Source organism: Camelus bactrianus, chromosome 30, assembly GCF_048773025.1.
Source record: "Camelus bactrianus isolate YW-2024 breed Bactrian camel chromosome 30, ASM4877302v1, whole genome shotgun sequence".
In the NCBI taxonomy this organism is placed as follows: Eukaryota; Metazoa; Chordata; class Mammalia; order Artiodactyla; family Camelidae; genus Camelus; species Camelus bactrianus.
The window spans coordinates 28,647,832-28,664,008 of record NC_133568.1 but is presented as its reverse complement, the minus strand read 5'-3'; the positions used below and the strand labels follow the sequence as shown (position 1 = coordinate 28,664,008).

Below are 16,177 nucleotides of genomic sequence, written 5' to 3'. Positions count from 1 at the left end.
ACAGATCCAACCCAGCCTCGAGTTCCCGAGCATCCACTGCCTCTCCTACAAGGCACCAGGCAGATGTAATGGAGACATTCAAAGATTCGGTCAACTGTATTCAAGGAACCTTTGCATTTCTATCCCTCAAGGCCAAATCTTCCATCCTTGTTAAATACCTGGCAGTGAACCATGACTCATGAAGCCAACCTGTGGAAAATAACGTTTACACACCCATTGCTGGCTCACGAATATTCCTGAGTCACCACCAGGTTCCATGTCAAGAGAAGTTTTCAGTTTCCGTCTTTCTCCATGCCAGCCAGCCCTGTTTTGAAAATATCACGAACCCAGCAATCTGTTCACTCACTCGTGAACGTTCTTCTGGGTAGAGCTCCCCGGGCGCCCGGGCAGCGGAGCAGCTCAACAGGACAGGAGAGCCTGAGGCGCGCTGCCCTCACCGAGTGCAGCCGGCGCTGAGCTGCTGCACGGACGCCTGCTTCTTCAGCCACACCCACAGGCTGGCAACCGTCTCTTTAGGAGAAAAGTGACGGACTTCCCATTTTAAACAGTGTTTTCTCATAGTCAAAGCCAAGTGGCCCCAACCACGTTTATGCTGATTTTTTTCTTTCTAACAAGATGGGAAGACTTCCACCGAAAATCAGCGTGACCCCCACCCACTTCTGCTTTCTCAGATCTCTGCCGTTTCTCAGCGGAGACCGTGTTTGGCCAGTGGCACCTACAGTGAAGGCGGACAAGTCGCCTGTTTAGAGTCTGATTCTGCATCTCTCACTGATTGTTGCTCTGAGCCCCACGTCTCACCCATATTTCATCCTCATTCATGACAGATCAGAACGTTCTAGCCCAGGGACTGTGGGATCTCCTTCGAGAAAAGGATGCAATGAGCAGCTGGGGTGGGGCAGGGAAGAGGACACCGCACAGCCAGCGGGGCGTGCCCAGGAGAGGCGCCGTGGCCGCAGGCAGAGCCCGGCCTCATGAGCCCTGTCACCGCCCACTGGGTCACAACCTCTCAGAAGTGACCAGCGCCCCTCCCAGGAAACCAGCGCGGGTAGGTGCAGCCCCACCGACCACCACCCCAGAGAGGAATCCAGGTAACCTCTCCCGGGACCCCGGGACCAGAAAGTCTCCTCCACCACATCCCTGACCTCACCAGGAGGAGACTGAAACCATTGCTCATGCACACGAGACAGCAAGCGTGTCTGCTGTTTGAATATTCCTGAGCTGTCCGTCCCCCTGCAGGAAAGCCGAGGCCCAGAAGATAGCCAGCTGCCTTGGGGCACGGAGGCCGCCCAGTCTAAGGAGCACGGATCCATTTTCTTTGAAGCTCACTGAAAACAAGGTTTTCCAAGCAGCCTGACTTCAAAGGGACACCTGGTATCGCCTTTAGCCTGGCGGCTGGGAGAGAGCGCGTGGGGTGGATGCCTGTGACTGAGTCACTGGGCTGCACACCAGAAGCTAACGGAGCGCTGTGAATCAACTCGACTTCAATTAAAAAAAAAAGCAAACAGTAGGAAGAAAACGTATAAAAATGAAGAGAGGAAGGAAGGAAGGAAAGAAAGAAAGAAAGGGAGGGAGGGAGGCAGGGAGGCAGGGAGGGAAGGAAAGAAAGGAAAAAGGAAAGGAGGAAAGAGTGCTGGGGGTTGGGGTACTCTGCTATTCAATGAAAAACTAGAAGGTGCTTCTGAATGGGTGACGCCAGCTGCACCTGAGGAAACCAGCTTCCCAGGAAGCAGATTGTCGGCAGAAGCAAGTTCTCCTCGACGCCCGTCTGGACAACGAAGCGCCTTACGAGTTCTCCAGGAACTCCTCACCTGGGCACCTACACAGATTTACATCTTTGCAGACCTACGGCATCATCAGCAACACAGTCTGTCAGGAACAAGAGGAGTGGGTGAAAATGCCGACGGGCAGGAAGAACACCGGGGAGGGACAAAGTGGGAGCCGGGGACTTGCAGACACACGCGGCTGTGTGGAAACGCGACAAACAGCACTGTCCTGCTGGACGGCACGGGAACCATCCTCAGGACCTCGCGGTGGCCTAGAATGAAGAGTAAAACGAACAGGAACGTAGCTGCCTGTGTAACCGAGTTACTCTGCTGCGCGTCGGAAATTAGCACAGCCCTGGAAATCGACCAGACCTCAGCTTTTAAAAGCGATCTGTGTGCACACTCAGCGCACGTGGGTTCTGCAGGTCTGATCACTGCAGGTTGTGCCCTGAGCTCCCGTCCCGCCAACAGCATCGGGAAGGGACCGCGACGTAACTGGGTGAAAACACGCCTAAGTCGGTGTTCAGTGTGTCTTAGGAAACAGCAGCAGTGGTGCTGGTGTTAATACTTCATTTGTGTCGTAGGAATCAGAGGAGAACAGAACGACCACGGTGCAGGACGTCGCCGTCATCCACGCGGGTCCAGAGGGAGCAGGGCCGCCGCTCTGTGCAGCTGCGGGAATTCACGTGCACCGGCGTCGTGCTGGGGTTTGCAGAGCCAGCTTCAAGTTCCGCACAGGCGTGAGGTGTCATCGTCAGCATAAAATGCTTCTGCTGCTGTATTTGAATAAAGTGCAAAAGACATTCCATGCCAGGGACTTCTGTTGTTCTTTAAAATACTCACATTCACACGTACACCGCGTCTTTCCCCGGCCACCAAACATGAAAGTTCACAATGTCTCAGCCTCCCTGACAATTTTCTCCTCTTCCGTCCGGGGAGCTGTGGATTCCACTGCGAGTGTAAACACTGTTCACTGGAGGAAGACAATCAGTGCAAATAAATCCGCGAGCTAGAGACGCTAACATGCAAAGACGGACAGCGAGTTGGTTTTCTGATCTAAAATTTGGTATTTCACATGAAGTCCTGATTTGACACAGGTGAACATCCCACAAAACTGTTTTCTTTAAATCTTCTTGCTTTTGGGTCATCCTAAAATATATCACAGTCTTGCAGTCTGAAAATTGCATTCTAATGTAGGATAATTTGATCTTTTCATACCATTTTCTCATTGTAAACAGGAGTAAATATGAAAACTACATTTGAAACTCAAGTCATGATGATTTGAAACCCCAAATTAGCACTTCTAGAGGGAATCATATTTGGAGTAAATGTGCTTTAGACATCATCACAAATTTGATGAAAAAAGCGTTGTTGGTACAAGGAAAGATATCCTTACATTTATCCATTCACAAGGTTTGTTTTCTCCAGAATTTGTCTGAACCGAACATTTAGTGGGCTTTCTTCACAGGGCATGATGGTTTATCTCATGTAACTCAGTGAGTTCTGAACTCGTGGAAACAGTTATCTATACATCTTCACTGACATTTAAAAAAATTTCTCTCCTGGGTAGATTCCACTCAAGGCATAGCTAATATAATTTGAACACCCAGTTTCATTCTTAAAAACTCATTCACAGCTTCAACTATTAGGTTAGCTGCAGGTGGTGCTTTTCCCTGACGTTTCGTTGGTTCTACAAAGACTAAGTTCACAGGATAGTTTCAACTGACATCCCGACGGCTGACACCCCAGGGCCACAGCCGTGACACCTGTTGACCTCCTGAGATAAACCTAACGGACCTCGTGGTGGCAGACGGCCGCAGCGCTGTATCTGCAGCAAGGAGCAAACGTGATCTGTGCAAATAAACTTACTTCCATCGAACAGGTGAGTCTCCATGTACATAAAATTCAGGGAAAACCTTCATCATGTGGATATGATCATGTTTTAAAACACATTAAATAGCTTATAATACTAACCCTTATCTTAAAACTGAAGAACTAAAGCATAAATGTGTTTTCCAAAAATAAATTTGCTCCAAAATGTAGATCACAAATATTTCTGACCGTTTTTAATAAGTTCTTATTCCTTATCCTATGAAGCACTGAGCGTATTTATCTCTGGAATTCTGTTAAACTTTCTTTTTTTAACACTTTCATTTCTCAAGAGATATAAATCTCTGGCATTCTCTTTTGTTTTGGAAGAGAATTTAGAAATAAAATAACTTTCAGAAGTAATCTTCACCAGACCTATGATTTCCCAAGTGGATCAAAGTACTGTTTAAACACAAACGGAATTTAACTAATATAATATGAACTGTCATCAAGACAGCAAGTTGTTGTCTGGCTTAATACCGCGTTGTATTTTTTGTGTGTCTGGTCCACAAGCACAGAAATGCCAGATTCACAATACTCTAATCTGCCTTTTTTCACACGTGGGTACAATTGGTCGAGGGTGGGGTGTCCACTCGACTTTTATTTTCTTTAGTGTCATTAAGGGGTGACTCTTTGTGAATGTGGCACTTGAACACCTGCTTATAAGCCTTCCTGAAGTTTTCAGAGAGAAACGCATATATAATCGGGTTCACCGACGAGTTGCTGTACGCCAGGCAGTGGGCGGTGATCCTGAAGAAGAAGGAGGCCGGGGTCAGCGGGAACACCCCAAACTCAGCCCAGAGATGGACGACGTGGTGTGGCAGCCAGGACACCCCAAAAACCACGACCACCACCAGAACCGTCTGCGCGGTCTAGGAGAAGAAGGGGGAGAAAAAGAAAGAAATGCATGGATTACAGCAGAAAAGGAATCCAGCCTCTTCAAACACGCCCTGAGATAAGTGGATGCCTGTTTTCACAGAATCGAGGAAGGACGAAGTCTGCTGTGAGTGTTAACCTTCTCTTCGTGGAGCAGTTTAGTTCACAGCTTCCAGGACCAGTCATGACCTTCGGCAGGAATAATCCTACCAGGGATGTGAAACACACGTGGATAACACGCGCACACTAACTTTAAAACCTGCGAAGCTGAAGCCTGGACGCGGTGGGACGGTCTGGCCCGTGAGGCAGCGCAGCTGGGCGTGGGAACCTGCCCCAGTGTTTCTCTCCCCTCGTTGAACGTGGACAGAGTCAAAGACCCCCGCTCATGGGTGTGTGAGTGCTGTCCAGAGGGTGGTTCGGTTCTGTCTCTGGGCTCATCAGCCCCGACTGTGTGCTGTGTCTTCACCCTTCCCTGCTGCTCCGAAGCCCGAAAGCCCTGGGAGGCAGAGGCAGGGTCCACGCGTGCCCTGAGACTCTGGCTGAGCAGACGCTGGGAGATCTTCCCCGAGCAAGGACCTCAACCCAAGAGGAGCCCCACCTCCCTCCCGTGCACCCCGTTCCCCGGGTCCTGCTTTCTGTGCACGTGTTGAAAGGCAACAACTAGGTAGTTGACAGTGTTAACCCGAATCGCACAAGAGACGATGGGCCAGTCACGTTTATGAAACTGTAAAATTGAGAGCAATCCGCTGGGTCCGTCCTTAAAAGGCTGCAAGCTGGGCTCGACTATCTGACGGCGGAACCAGGGCCGGGGAGGGGGTTGCCGAGAGCCGGCCTCGGCTGGTGCTGTGTGTGTGTCCTGCACTCAGCAGCCCCACCGACCCAGGAGAGCCTATAACCTCCCGGGAGGTGCGGAGGAGGAAACCGAGGCTCAGACCATCAGGACAAGGGCCCAGGGTCCCGCAGTGGCAGGTAAAGTTAGGGCTGGGAGCCAGGTCCCTGGGGCCCTAGACAGATGCTCTGAGCAGCTCGGTCACTGGGGAAGAACAGCCTGCAAGGTCGGCCTGGCACCCCCGGCCGCATCCGCCGGGGCTATCTGGACCTCAGTCCTGCAACTGACACTCGCGGGGCCCCGGCGCCAGCCCTGCGCCAGCTCCCCGCTCTCCTCTCGGGCTTTTCCTCCTCAAAGGAGGAGGACTATGAAGGACACGAGGAGGAGATGCTTTCAGCCCCTTGCCTGGGGGTGGGACCCGCGGGGCCCCTCCTCCTCAGCCTGAGCCCAGCCCAGAGTGTGCTTGCAGGTGCAGGGCGGAAACGGGAGCACCGAGAGCACCGGCCTCCCCAGCACCTCCCGGGGCGGCCGAGTGCAGGGCACCTCCCCCGGCACGACCCCAGCGAGAGCGCAAGCTCCTGGCGGCCCCCGCCTCCCTTCCCCTCCGGGGAGAGGGAACCTCCGCTGAGGCCCGCGGGTACAAGGAGGAGGGTCCGAGGAAGGAGAGAAGGAAGGAGGCTGACTTTTCCTACCGCCTCCCAGCGAGGGGGCAAAGTGCTCCCACCACGAGGACGTCGCTGTCGCCCCACGTGCTCCCACGGCGGAAGCTCAGCCCCCGGGCCCTGCAGAACGGGACAGAATGACTCTCCTCTTCCTGCCCAGGAACCAGGGCCCTGCCGCCGCGGGGGCCGACGCCGCGTGTGCGGAGTGAGCTGCCCGCTCCCACGGGAGGCGCTCGGGGCGCCGGCCCACCCGTGAGGTCTGTCAGAGATGGGCTGTCTCCAGCTCCAAGTACCGCCTGTGTTTACAAATATTTCCAGAACTATTTAAACTGTCAAATAAAATCCAAACGCTTTTCCATGATTGGAGGTAAAAAAAAAAAAAAAAAAAAAAAAAAAAAAGGTGGGCTGGAAGCCGGGACACGTAGGCAGAGACGGTCGGGGAGAAGCTTGGATTCCAGGCCCGGGTCGGGAAAAAGGCAGTGGTCGGGGGGCCGGAGAGGACAGTCAGGCTGCCCATGAGAGGGGGTCGGGGACCGTGCAAATCCAGGACTGACATGAGCCGTGAGTGGGCTGCACCGCCTTTGAAAAGTGATGCCCTCCCTGGGCCTCACCTCCCGGGGCCTCATCTCCCTGGCCTGTGAAGAGGGTGACCCAGCACGGCGACTCTCTGGCTGGGCCCGACACCCTGCAACCCTCAGACGACTCAGGTACGAACCTGACCACAGGGTTTTACAGGCCGGCGGGTTTACACGCTAAAGGCACCTCCCCACAGCCCACAGAGCACAGGAGCAACCTGCGCGCATCTGTGAAGGGAGCGTCTGCTGTCAATCCACATATCCATCAGTGTGTGGGATGCACTCCCCGCCGACTTCATAAAGACAACCCAGATGTGATTACATCTGCAACTAGAACGCACCACGTCGTCTGTCCGAAGGCAATAAAAACATCTCTCTCCTTCACTAAGGGAACGCCCTCCGGATATCCCATTTCACTGCTGCTTTTAGGACGTCTGCACCAAGTAGCAGGTGTGGGGCAGAAGCCTAGGCAGTCCCCCAGGAGTGCACCGTTCTCTCTCTCTGCCGGCGTCTGAAGGCCTGGGGAGCAATCCAGAGAAGCCACAACCAGAGCAGACTGCCTCACCCAGCTCCACTCGAAGGCCCAGGCATTCAGAGGTGAGGAGAGAGGTCCCCTCTGCGGGGAAGGAGGCTGGTCTGTTTCCACTTCTTGCAGGATCGTTCGCCGCCGCCCTGGATGGAGTTGCACTCGGCGCATCCACGGCTCTCCTCCTTTGTCCGTGTGTAGAATCACACCTTGTGATGGAGAAGCAGCCATTGCATGAGGTTACGTGCTAAGTCTCTATACTTACTCCTGAGATCGGGTCCTTGTCAGCCTCCCTTCTTTTTGCTCCTCGTGCTGAAAGTATCCGGAAAATACTCTTTCCTTCTCTTCCTGTGAGATGCTCGTTTTCAAGCCTTCTGAGACACCTGTGGTTTTTTTCTTTTCTTCAAAGACTTTTCCTCCTAATACGTCTAATGGAACTTGGCTGGGAAGGAGAAAAGGGGACTGAAAGAGGAGAATGATGAAAAACACTGTGTAAATTGTAGAAATGACAGCCAAAAAGCGTGCTGAGTTACTTCGCACCAGAGCGGGGAAATAGGAGCTGTTAAAAGAATGTCATGGTTGGGAGGGTCTGGAAAGGCTTGTCACCTCGTCCTGGTCAGAAGTAGCCACCCGATGGGGGTGTCTGTCTGTCCCACCGGAAGTTTTCTGGACAGCGTTTCAGAATCCTGCCCTGGCACCTGATCCGCCTTGGGCCAGAGCACCGTCTTGATGTCCAGCGGAGACTGACCTGACTCGAGCAGGGCTCCGTCCTACGATGCTGGCGTTGGAGATCACGTTCTTCTTTTGTGTTTTCCTGAGGGTGTTTCTGTGTTTGTCACGAGCACCCCCGACCTCCACGCGAGGGGACCCCATGTGGACGGACGTGGTGCAGAGGAGCCCAGCCCCACTCAGACCCTGGCAGGAGGAGCTGGAGAGGGTGCAGCTGAAATGAGCAGCTCTCAAAATCAGAGCGCATCACCCCACCGTCCACAGCAACTGAGCATGCACCCACCCCAGGAACACCCTTCCTTCCGCGCTGAGACCCACGGGAGCATCACCAGGAGCCACGCCTGTCTCCCCACCCCCGGCTTGACAGTCAAGTCAACTTTCTATCCTGGGCCCCTCTGCGCGCCCCCCTCCCTCCCCACTCCCTCTTCCCACCCCACTCCTGCGCTCCTCCACTATCCCGGGTACGCGCGTGCACATGTGCGTGCACACGCAGCCACCAGCATCAGCAGCACTCGGCATTTGCTCTGTGCAAGCAAGGAGGCAGGTAAACACATCAAAAGGGATCTGACATCTGTTTCTGGATTATTAAGGGTCACAGATTGTGAGAATGGGAGGGAAAACCTTCCCTCCGCCCGATGCTGAAAGCTTCTCCTGTGGTGAGGATTACATTTACACATGCGTGCGTGACACAGAGCCGCACGCACACACGGACACCCCACACACACGTGCACAGAAGAGTAAACAACGTCCTTGGCGAGCTGATCACTGGTCTTCAGACCTTTTTGCTGCAGGACAGAAGCTTTTCTAGGCATTTCTTATAAGACCTGTTTTCACTCTTTTACTCACTCTCTCTTCTCTGGGACTGCCACCATTTCTCTCCAACATTTTTCAGTTGCAGAGACTAACACCAGCCACAGCATGTAAGGAAGACCCAGCCAGCGCCAACGAGATGTTTTATTTCCTCCCTTTGGCAAGTGGAAAATCTCCATCATCCATCACAAGCACGCATCACATTCCAGAGGCATCGCCTCTGCAGAAGCCCAGTGAGACCCCACCCTCCCCGAGGATGCTGGCCTCTTCAAACGCAAGCTGAATTTTGAGGCTTTTAGCCAGATGTCTATTCATGGACTCTGAGAACCGCTGTGTTTTTAGCCACATTATTGTTTATAAACAAGGAACCTCAGGAAGAGCTGGCTTTATTTAGGTAGTATGTTTTGAAAGTAAATGTGGTTAAACCATAATTTCTGCAAATGATGTGTCATTGACCAGGATAAATAGTTAGAAGGAAAAACAAGGCATTTTAAGATGTCAGAGTAATATTTGTGGGTGAAAATGACTGGTTATAATCTCGTCCCTAATCATACTGGCTAACAGTCTCACTCCCCTTTCGTCCCACTTCCTGAACTCAGAAATGATAGAGACATTATCTGAGGAAGAGTTAAATTCATCCTGGTTTGTAAAATACTCTTTCCTTAAAACGTGAAATGTAATCAATCTTTGGATGTTCGATGTCATAACTCTACTGGGGGAAATCGGATTCACGGGAGGAGAAAGGCAATGACCCGTGGGCTGAGTTCCCCCAGGGCCCCCCATCGTTAAGTCTCTCCTCGTGGGAGGAGCAGGGTGGACATCCGCACAAGTCTGGGAGGAAGAGAGAGCAGTGTGTCTGCTTCTGAGGCTTAAGGGCCAGATTCCAACAGTACTCTCTCAGGATCATTAAGAAGGGCCCCTGGAACCACCTCAGAGACGCCGAACACACAGCAAAAGCTCCTTAGTTTCATGCAAATTACAGACCCGGCAACTCCGCACTCAGTCCCAATCAACCTGAAAGCACCTTCCAGAGAGGCTCAGGATCCAAAACACACGTTTCCTCACCCCTGAGACTCCGTCCAGGTTTCAGTGCAGCACGGTCCCCTGCGGCACGGTCCCCGGCACCACCCTCAAAAGTAGGCTCTCTGTTTCTACCCTCCGCCTAATGGTAAGGGGGTCACTACAAACACCTGTATGGAATTTCACAGGCATTGGGTGGATGTGAGGATAGTTCAGGACAAAAATAAACTAAGCTCTAGGACACAGTGGGTGTGACATAAATCCGTGAACATTACCTTTTTCTTCGATGCCTCTGACTTCTTTGACATGCTCTTCAGCTTTTTATGCAAATGCTTAAGGACCTGAAAAACACAGAGTAATAAGATTGGTTTGCCTCAGACCCCACAATTCCTCGTCCGTTTCGCATTCACAGCTCTTGGCATTCTGAAACGGGAACAGAATTCTTGATAAAATCATTCAAACTGAAATGCACACGAGGTGTGGAGTAACGCTGACTATGAACGGCCGGCGACATCTGTTTGTCTAACATCAGGGCCGTTTATGGGGGGAGCACCTGTGTGCCGAGAGTTCTGGTCCATGTAGCTCCGAAGTTTTGTCCACCGCTCCCTGTATACACACCCTTGTTGGTCTGCCTTCTACCTCAGTTCCCCCTGGACTCTACCTTTCAACCGTTACCAGGCCCCTGCTGTGCGTTAAAACCTAGAGCCTGCCCTCCAGCACACCACGCGGTGAGGGAAGGAGGCACGCGAGCAAATGACGACCGCAGGACTCATCCGTGCAGCCCGCGTTCACTTCAACGCTTTCCTTCCCTTTTCCCTGTGAGGTTGGTCTCCACTGCAAGTCTCCTTAAAGCAAATCTGCACCGTTAGACCCCCCCTTCATTCTTGGTTTGGATCTTACCCACTGTGTGATGCTTCTAGACAACTTACACGTGGGAAATTCAGCATCACGGATGAAGGACAGCCCATCCAGCAAGGTTCTACAAGGAATACCCCATCAGCAAGGTTCCTGGGAGACCTGACCTCCTTCACTGGAGAAGCTAGTGTTGTCAGGGCCAGCATCACTCCCAGGAGAAGTGATGCAGGCACACTGGTTCTAGGTAAGATTTCACGACGTAAGACGTACGACAGGGCCAAGACGGCTGTACACACACCAGGCTGCTCTTTTTCATGTCCAATCCGAGTGGAAAAGCTAAGGAAATTAGCTCTGGGTGACTAAGGGTTTTAGATCATCCATCAGTTGCTCAGTGAGTCTCTCCAGAATCCGGAAGCAGCGCTGCAGCAGCGTCTCGGGCCCCCTCTAGCGCCCCGGCACGGAAGTAGCTTAATTGAATTGGACTTATTGCGAGAGTCAGCTCTGGGGGGCAGGACGCAGCAGGGTGATGGCGCAGGAGGCATCAGTCACTCCCTAATGAGACGCCCTGGGAGGTGCTCACCGCCTCACAAGCCCTGTGCACATTAAGCATCATCACTGGGGTGTGGATTCATGACTCTGAATTCCCAGCCCTGCGGGAAGACCTCCACTTCCCGCAGCCGCTGCACGCCCTCCATCAGACACGACTTTCACCTGCTCCGGGAGCCTGTGGGGTCGCTCTCAACGCACTAACGGGCTGGTGTCCCATTCTGCCCACAAAACCTGGGGTCCTAAAAACTGAACGAAAGGCAAAGAGAGCAGAGGGGCTTTGGCAGGAACAAATGAGGAAGTCTTTCAAGGGGAAGGAAGGGGCTGGACAGGACCCTGCCTGGAGATGACAGCGTGGCGAGGCTCCTTGGGGGTGGCCTTCCTGGAAGACGACAGGAGGACACTGGTCACTGAAAGCAAGGAGCAGGAGGAGGGACAGCGAAGCAAACTCAGAGAGGGACACAGGAGAGGACGCAGCGCTAAAAAGTCAAATGTTGGCAGCTTCACAGCGCCGCCTGCGGGCTGCTCATTCCCGCAACTGACTCATCTCAGTAACTGCAAAACCCCTAAGGGGCGCTGTTGAGTGGTCAGCGGGGAAAACACCCAAGGATGTTTCAATTAACCCAATTTCACTTCAAGAGCCCAACTCTGACCCACGCTGATACACTGTGATGCATCCCACATGGGTGAAGATCTGTCACCCACGGAGGAGCAGGTGGGCATCGCCATGGGCTACGCTCACATTCCTTCAGAACATGGTGATGGTGGCCTGGCGGCATTGCCCCGTCTTGCTGCACATTTAGGAGTGTGTGTAGACAAGCCTACACTCAAACCTGAGCCAGAGACGTTCCTGGGATGTGGAGGAGCTTGGGGGGTTGGGGAGAGGTCAAGAGGTCATCCTCATGTCTGACCAAAGAGGGTCCAGACAAGCATTCCCTCTGCAGAAAGAGAGTGAGGCACCAGCCCTGCTAGAACAGCCCCCCAGCAGAGGGAGCAGCGGCTCACTCTCCAGCCCACGCATTCGTGCTTTGGGTGCAAAGAAAAAGAACCTACACTTATAAGAGCAGAAGTCATCTCTGGCGTGCGATCCTTTGCTAAGTTAAAAGGAAGAAAGAAAGAAAAGCGTTGTGATTTTAAGTGCCCTTTGATCATTTGTGATTTTCCATGGTGGCCATCAGACCTGGGCCTTGAATGCCACGTTTTAGCAGCAGACTCCTTCACTGGCCGGCACACACTTAAAGGCCGAACTAAAGGAAGCAACTGGAAATAACTGACCTTCACCTTCTCAAGCCCTGGATTGAATCTGCAAATATTACCTTGAATTCAAAAGAAATGTCCAGTTATGCTTAAAAGCAAACTATTTCCATTTTTGAAATATCCCAATGATGATGTATTTAATTTAAAAAAGTATTCTAAAATTTTTCCCTATGGGTGACTTTTATAAATTCTCAAATGACACAAATGTAGCCTAATTTATTCCAAGAAATTCACCTTGCTGTTTCTGTTAAAGAGACCCAAATTACATTCCCCGAAGTCTTTCAGGAAATGAAGGAAGAATATGTTTCAAGTGAAATCCACGCAATTATGAATGAAGAACCAAATATTTAAGAATCCCTCTAGTTCCAGCCTCCGTGCCCCCCAGGCTCTCAGTAACTGTCCCTCCCTCAGGGGGCTGGGAATTCCTGCACTAAAATCCTTCCGGAACTGTTTACGGGCTTCACAGTCTGAGTCAGTTGCTTCACTCCCCCCAAACCCTCTTTCCTTATCAATAAAATACGCACACTATTAAAATGTGCACAACCCCACGGGGTTGCCTGCAGACTAATGAGACAGTGCACGCTTCAGACCACCGTGCTGTGCCGCATCCTCTGCTTTGCGTTTGCAGAAGCCTAAGTGAGTAAACCAGGCATTTACCAAAGAGCTCAGCTAGAGTTAGCTTCCAATCTCCCTGTCTCTACTCTGTCTCTTTTATATATAACCCTCCAATGCAGGAATAGTTTTAAAACTTTTCTCAAAAAATTACCATTCAAAATAGCCGTAACTCTATAGATGACATGGGGGGGAGGGAAATAATAAAGTCAGCTGGCTTATAGTCAGCATTTCTGCTGGGGAAAAAAAATTCCTCTGTCAATGGAATATAAGAAATCATTGCTGTTCTATCTCCTCTGATAACTCCGCGTCCTGTAGTCACAGCCTGATCAGAAAGAGAATGAGAGACAGAGAGAGAGGTGAAGACAAAATGGTGGAAATTTCAGAATTTGGTTACAAGTCTTTCTCTGCTTGGAGAGGGCATGTCAGGAACAAAGGGTTCTGTCCCGTGAATCAGGACATGAAGGCTCTTACTCTGACACAGGCAGGCTGTGTAAAAGGTGGAAGACTTTTTGATCAGTATAAAATCTTCAAAACCGAGTGTCACTGATGAAAGAGGATGTGATTTTGCTGAGCTCTGCGGGGCTACGTACAGGGGCGGTAAGAGCAAATTTCCCCGTAAGGAGGCGCAGGGTGGCTGCACCAGGGGTGTGTCAACAGTGTGCCTCTCAGAGGTGGGGGCAGCCCTGCCACCTGAATCACGTAAGATGTTTACCCCTTTCTAAAAGGATTGAAACCGGAAAACACTGCAGCTGGAAACCCACTCATCCGAAGTTCTCTGGAGACTCCGCTCAAGACTCTGTGAAGAAACTGTTTAACCACTTGGGTTTAATAACACGTGGCTTGTATGTAAAATAATACTCAAAGCTTGGTCCCAGGAGCAGTGGCTTCGCAGAGCCGATCCCTGCCCGTGTCTCTGTGCGCCCCGCGGGCAGGGGAGTCTCCCCATAGACCCTGGCTGCGGGCTGGGATGGGGCGCCGCTCCACGCGCCGGCTGACCCAGCGCGGGCCCTGGCCCTGCGGCCCCGCGGAGCGATGCTCTCGCAGGCGGATCTCACCTACTGAGAAGTGGGCGGGATTGCCCTCCGCTGGGACCACCCCACCGCCCAGGGCTGCTGCGAGGGCCGGGAAGGACGCCTGGGAAGTGGCCTGACAACTTTCCCTGGCGTCGCCCAAACTCCAAGAAATTTCCTCGCGCAACGTCAAACCCGCGAGCCGAGGCCAGGGCCTCCGGAGATGGTTCTCCGCGCAGTGCCCCCAGGAAACTAAGGGGAACGAGGGCATGGGGAAGGGGCGGCTGCGGGGCCCGGACACAGGTGCGACTCGGGTCTGTGGGGGCCCGCGCCCGCCCGCCCCGCGCCCCACCTTGGCATAGCAGAAGCAAATGAGCAGCAGCGGCAGCAGGTAGCCGAAGACGAAGGTGCACACCACGTAGGCCTTCTTGTGGCGCTGGTTGGCCCACTGCTCCCAGCAGAAGGTCTGGTTGCTGACGTCCCGGTGGAAGAGGCGCTGGTGGTAGGCCACCGGCGAGGCCATGGCGATGGACAGCGCCCAGATGAAGCCCACGCCCAGCAGCGCGTTGCGGGACACCCGCAGGGAGGAGGAGCGGCGCGAGTGCACGATGGCCACGTAGCGGTCCACCGACATCGCGGCCAGGGTGAAGATGCTGACCAGCATGGAGACGGTGAAGAAGTAATGGATAAACTTGCAGACGAAGGCGCCCAGCACCCAGGTGGGCAGCGCGTACACCGTGGCCTGGAAGGGGATGCAGAAGAGCAGGTAGGCCAGGTCCGCGATGCTCAGGTTGAGGATGAACAGGTTGGTGGTGCTGCGCGGCTTCCCCGGCTTGCTGCGCGCCAGCACGGTGATCACCAGGCTGTTGCCCAGCACGCCGAGCGCGAAGATCAGGCCGAACACCACCAGGGTGATGAAGTTCTCCACGCCGATGCCGAAAAGCGGCCTGGGCTCCGGGGCGGGGGACTCGGGCCCGCTCGCGTTCCCCTCGCTGAGGTTCCCGGCCGCCAGCTCCATGGCTCGCGGGAGCGCCCGGGGCGCGCTGGCGAGGGGTGCTGGCCGGGGAAAGAGGGCGCAGAGGTTCCCACCCTGGGCACGCAGAGCGCGAGTTTCCGAGCCTGACCGTCCCTGATGGGCAGGCGCCCGGGCGTCCGAGCTTAGGGGCACCGTCTGTTTGCACCGGGCGGCAGCCCGAGCTGCACCTTCCCGGACCAGGGCGGCTGGCCCGAGCGCGCGGAGCTCCGCCTGTCTGGGTACCACCGCCCGCTGAGGGGCCACCCAGCTGGGGAGGAGGGACCTGCCGGTGCAGCCCTGGGGGTGGAGAGAGCGCTGCGTCTTACTGGCTCCAGGCCCCTGCAGGTCGTTTCCTTCGGCCTGGGAGTGGCGTTGGGCTGCACCTGTTGCTCTGAGCCGCTCCCTTCCCGCAGCGCTCCCGGGGCCCAGCCGCGCGCGCAGCAGCGCACCGGCGCGGTTCCTGGAGAGGGTTCCCCTCGCCTCCCAAGCAGCGGGCGCCTCTCCCGCCTCGCAGTTTTTGGTCAAGAGAGCAAGCGTTCTGTGCCTTTGCGGCGATTGGCTGGGGCTGTGCTCCGGGGCCTCTGCGTTGCAACTGAGACTTTGGGGGGGCTCAGCCCGGCTGAAATCCCGGCCGCCTGGGGGCCTCCCCGTCCCCCCGGAAGTCAAGGCGCGCGCAGAGACTGGACGAATCCTAATGGGATGGGTCGCCGCCTACCTCCTCGCCGTGATCAGCCGAGCGCGCTCTGCTCTGCGCGGGGCCGACCTGCCTGCTCCAGCGAGGGAGGCAGCGGCGGGGACAGCACCCGCCAGGGCGAGGGGACCTCGCGCGCTCAGGGCGCCCTGGGCTGGGAGGCGGGCGGCGCAAAGGCCTCCCAACCCGTCAGCGTCACTCATCTCTCGCCCTCCTAGGGTGGCGGTCGGGAGAGCGAACCGGCCCCGGGAATAAAGCCCAGGAAATCGGCGATTGGCCCTGCTGGGACCTGGAGCTTTGTAAAATCCCTAATCCTCACCCCTACTCTGCCGGCTGCTAGGGAGGAAACAGGAAAGTAAAACTATCGGCCTGTTTGAGTTTTCTTGAGAAACGTGGATACGATGAAAGAGGAAGGTGTCCTGTTTACATCATCCAACTTCACATCAGTTTTGCCTTAATGTTACTCATCTGAGTGGCATAAACAGAGGACATGAACTGTTTGCAAAGCGAAAAGAACGTGTTTAATACC

At 54.0% G+C, this 16,177-nt stretch overlaps 1 protein-coding gene across 1 annotated transcript; it reads right to left on the bottom strand.

Annotated features, from left to right (window-relative positions):
• Positions 1–246: 246 nt before the first annotated feature.
• GALR1 (galanin receptor 1) lies at positions 247–15,898 on the bottom strand. Its single transcript, XM_074355349.1, has 3 exons — positions 14,295–15,898; positions 9,935–10,000; positions 247–4,504 (listed from the first exon to the last, which is right to left on the bottom strand). Exons 1-3 carry the CDS (start codon positions 14,958–14,960, stop codon positions 4,187–4,189), a joined length of 1,050 nt encoding a protein of 349 aa, XP_074211450.1. The 5' UTR covers positions 14,961–15,898; the 3' UTR covers positions 247–4,186.
• Positions 15,899–16,177: the final 279 nt, after the last annotated feature.

Bases quoted from the DNA above. Each gene is read 5' to 3' on its own strand.
- GALR1 (XM_074355349.1), bottom strand. From the start codon at position 14,960: ATGGAGCTGGCGGCCGGGAACCTCAGCGAGGGGAACGCGAGCGGGCCC. The intron at 10,001-14,294 runs GTGGGGCGCGGG...TGTGTTTTTCAG, and splicing joins TTTGCTTCTGCTATGCCAAG to GTCCTTAAGCATTTGCATAA. The intron at 4,505-9,934 runs GTAATGTTCACG...TTCTTCTCCTAG, and splicing joins CAGAGGCATCGAAGAAAAAG to ACCGCGCAGACGGTTCTGGT.